Source organism: Dasypus novemcinctus, chromosome 10, assembly GCF_030445035.2.
Source record: "Dasypus novemcinctus isolate mDasNov1 chromosome 10, mDasNov1.1.hap2, whole genome shotgun sequence".
Classification (NCBI taxonomy): Eukaryota; Metazoa; Chordata; class Mammalia; order Cingulata; family Dasypodidae; genus Dasypus; species Dasypus novemcinctus.
The window spans coordinates 92,128,438-92,131,369 of record NC_080682.1 but is presented as its reverse complement, the minus strand read 5'-3'; the positions used below and the strand labels follow the sequence as shown (position 1 = coordinate 92,131,369).

Here is a 2,932-nt window from a genome sequence, read left to right as displayed (position 1 = left end):
GACTGGAAATGTAACAATAATAGTAATAACAACAGTAGTCATTACAGTTAACATATTTTTGAGTATTCACTATGTTCTATGCATAATTTTAGCACTTATACATCATCTTGCTAAATAATCCTGACGGCTTTTAAACTGGCACAGTTATTATTCTCATTAAAGCCTGAGACAAAAGCAGGCATGAAGAATTTAAATATCTTGCCAATATCACACATTGATAGGAGGTGGAATTGGAAAAACCATACTAGTCAGTCTGACTCTAGAGGGGCTTAATTATCACTTGTGATATCAAAGGCCCTATTGGTCTTCTTGGACTTGGCTTCCAAGGCTTCCACTCACCTTAGAGTTATTTTCTTTTCCAGGAAACTACCACTTCTAAAGAATGTAATATGCTCTCCTCCTGTCACCCGCTATGTTTGGGGTCAACAGCTCCAGCTTGACCCCAGGAATATTTATCTTGAATGGTGTTCCCGGGCTGGAAGATGCACACATCTGGATCTCCCTGCCATTCTGCTTCATGTACCTCATTGCTGTAGTGGGGAACTGTGGGCTCATCTACCTCATCAGCCATGAGGAGGCTCTGCACCGGCCCATGTACTATTTCCTGGCCCTGCTCTCCTTCACAGATGTCACCTTGTGCACCACCACTGTGCCCAACATGCTGTGCATATTCTGGTTCAACCTCAAGGAGATTGACTTTAATGCCTGCCTGGCTCAGATGTTTTTTGTCCACATGTTGACTGGCATGGAGTCTGGTGTGCTCATGCTCATGGCCCTGGACTGCTATGTGGCCATCTGCTACCCCTTACGCTATCCCACTATTCTCACCACTCCTGTCATTGCCAAGGCTGGGTTTGCCACTTTCCTGAGGGGTGTGATGCTGATCATCCCATTCACATTTCTCACCAAGCAGCTGCCCTACTGCCAGGGGAACTTCATTCCACACACATACTGTGATCACATGTCAGTGGCCAAGTTGTCCTGTGGCAATTTTAAGGTCAATGCTATCTATGGTCTTATAGTTGCTCTCCTGATTGGCGTTTTTGACATCTGTATTATCTCTGTGTCTTATACTATGATCTTACGGGCAGTGGTGAGTCTGTCATCAGTAGATGCTCGTCACAAGGCCTTCAGCACCTGCACATCTCATATATGTGCCATTGTGATCACCTATGTCCCAGCATTTTTCACTTTTTTTACCCATCGTTTTGGGGGACACAATATTCCTCATCACATACACATCATTGTGGCTAACCTATATCTTCTCCTGCCTCCTACAATGAACCCAATTGTTTATGGCGTCAAGACCAAGCAGATCCGGGAGAGTGTGATCAAATTTTTACTTGGAGAGCAGTTGTCTTTACCTAAGACAAATGAATCATAAAGTAGGCCTAATGCTTACAAGTAAATATTTTTTCAAATGTCAAGAAATAATTTGTAAAATACACAAACACTATTAAATATGTGTCATTCTAATATATAAATTTCTGAAGCCTTTGCAAATGTAGAGTCTGAAATGTTTCTTATGAGTAAAGACCTGGCAAAAAAGAGAATGCAGAATAAAGAGCAATCTATCCATTCTATTTTGATCATATATTTTTCACAAGGGTTTACTAGTAGGACCAGACAAGTAATAAAATGAAGGATGCAGGCATCCTGTCAAATTCTAAATCCACTGTGTAAAAATAGGAGTTTATGGTGGCATGAAGCAAGCACATGAACTCCACAAAACAAATATTACTCAGCACATTTTTGCCGTGGTGTAATGTGTGCCCAATGTTGCAATATTTTCCAGTATTTTATAAGACAAGCTAGATTTAGGTGTTTTGCGAAATCTCTCAATTTTAACTGTTGTCTAAATGTCTTTTAAAACACTCTACAGTTCCTACAAAACATGTGTAAAAGTTCTATTTTTCCCATGTCATCAGTAGTGACCGCCATTTAAAATGGCCTCAACTGCATAATTGTTGTTAACAGCATTAAATTACGATTATACATTATAATTCATTTATTCATTCACTTAGTCACTCTTTATTTTTAATTCAACAGACAGTTATTTAGGTTCTCTTTTATTTGTCATACCTGGAGTTTAATGAAAAGGAGGCAGAGGTGAGTATGATACAGTTCCTACCCTCAGGGTGCTCAGAATCTAGACTCTGGTCAGGGATGTATGATATTTATGGGGATGTACTATTTTCATGGCAAGAAATTTTTAAAGAGTCAAATTTATCTATCTTTCCTCTCCTTTACTGACCTCTAAGTTTTATCTCAGATTTATAATGGCTTTTGCTTTTCTGGGATCATTAAAAGAAAAATATCCTCCCACATTTTCTTCTACTTTATTTCTTTAATTTTTAATCTTTAATTTTTTAATAATTGAAATATAATGCATGTGCAAAGCAGTGCCCAAAGCTCAATAAATTGTCAATATCCATGTAAACCCCATATAGGTCATGAAGCAGAATACTGCAAACCACTGAGGTCATTCTCTTGGCTACTCCACTGATCACCCTTTCATTGCCCTCCCCCAACAGTAACCACAATCCTAACTTTCTTTGTCAATATGTTCTTGATATTCTCAGCATACTTTTATCATTTGTATTCATCTCTAAATGCTGCAATTTAGTTTAATATATTCTGGTATCTTTTCTATATAAATGGAGTCATATAGTATGTATTCTTTTGTGTCTGACGACCTTTGCTCAACATAAGAGTCATCCCTGTTGTTCACATATCTGCAATTCATCACTCTGCCTTGTTTTATTGACAAAATGAATCACACGATGAGCCCATATTCCAAGGCGGGGAAAATAAATTCTACTTTTCCAGTGAGAAAACATCAAAGACATAAGGCATAAGTTTTCCTCCATTCACTGACTTTCATTTTCCAGATTCTCTTCCCAGAAGAAATGCCTGATACCAATTCCTTTTG

The 2,932-nt window shown here is 38.4% G+C and overlaps 1 protein-coding gene across 1 annotated transcript; it reads left to right on the top strand.

The window, feature by feature from the left end:
- Positions 1-412: 412 nt before the first annotated feature.
- Positions 413-1,384, top strand: LOC101423620 (olfactory receptor 52N2). The gene has a single exon (XM_004463196.1). It carries the CDS (start codon positions 413-415, stop codon positions 1,382-1,384), a length of 972 nt encoding a protein of 323 aa, XP_004463253.1.
- Positions 1,385-2,932: the final 1,548 nt, after the last annotated feature.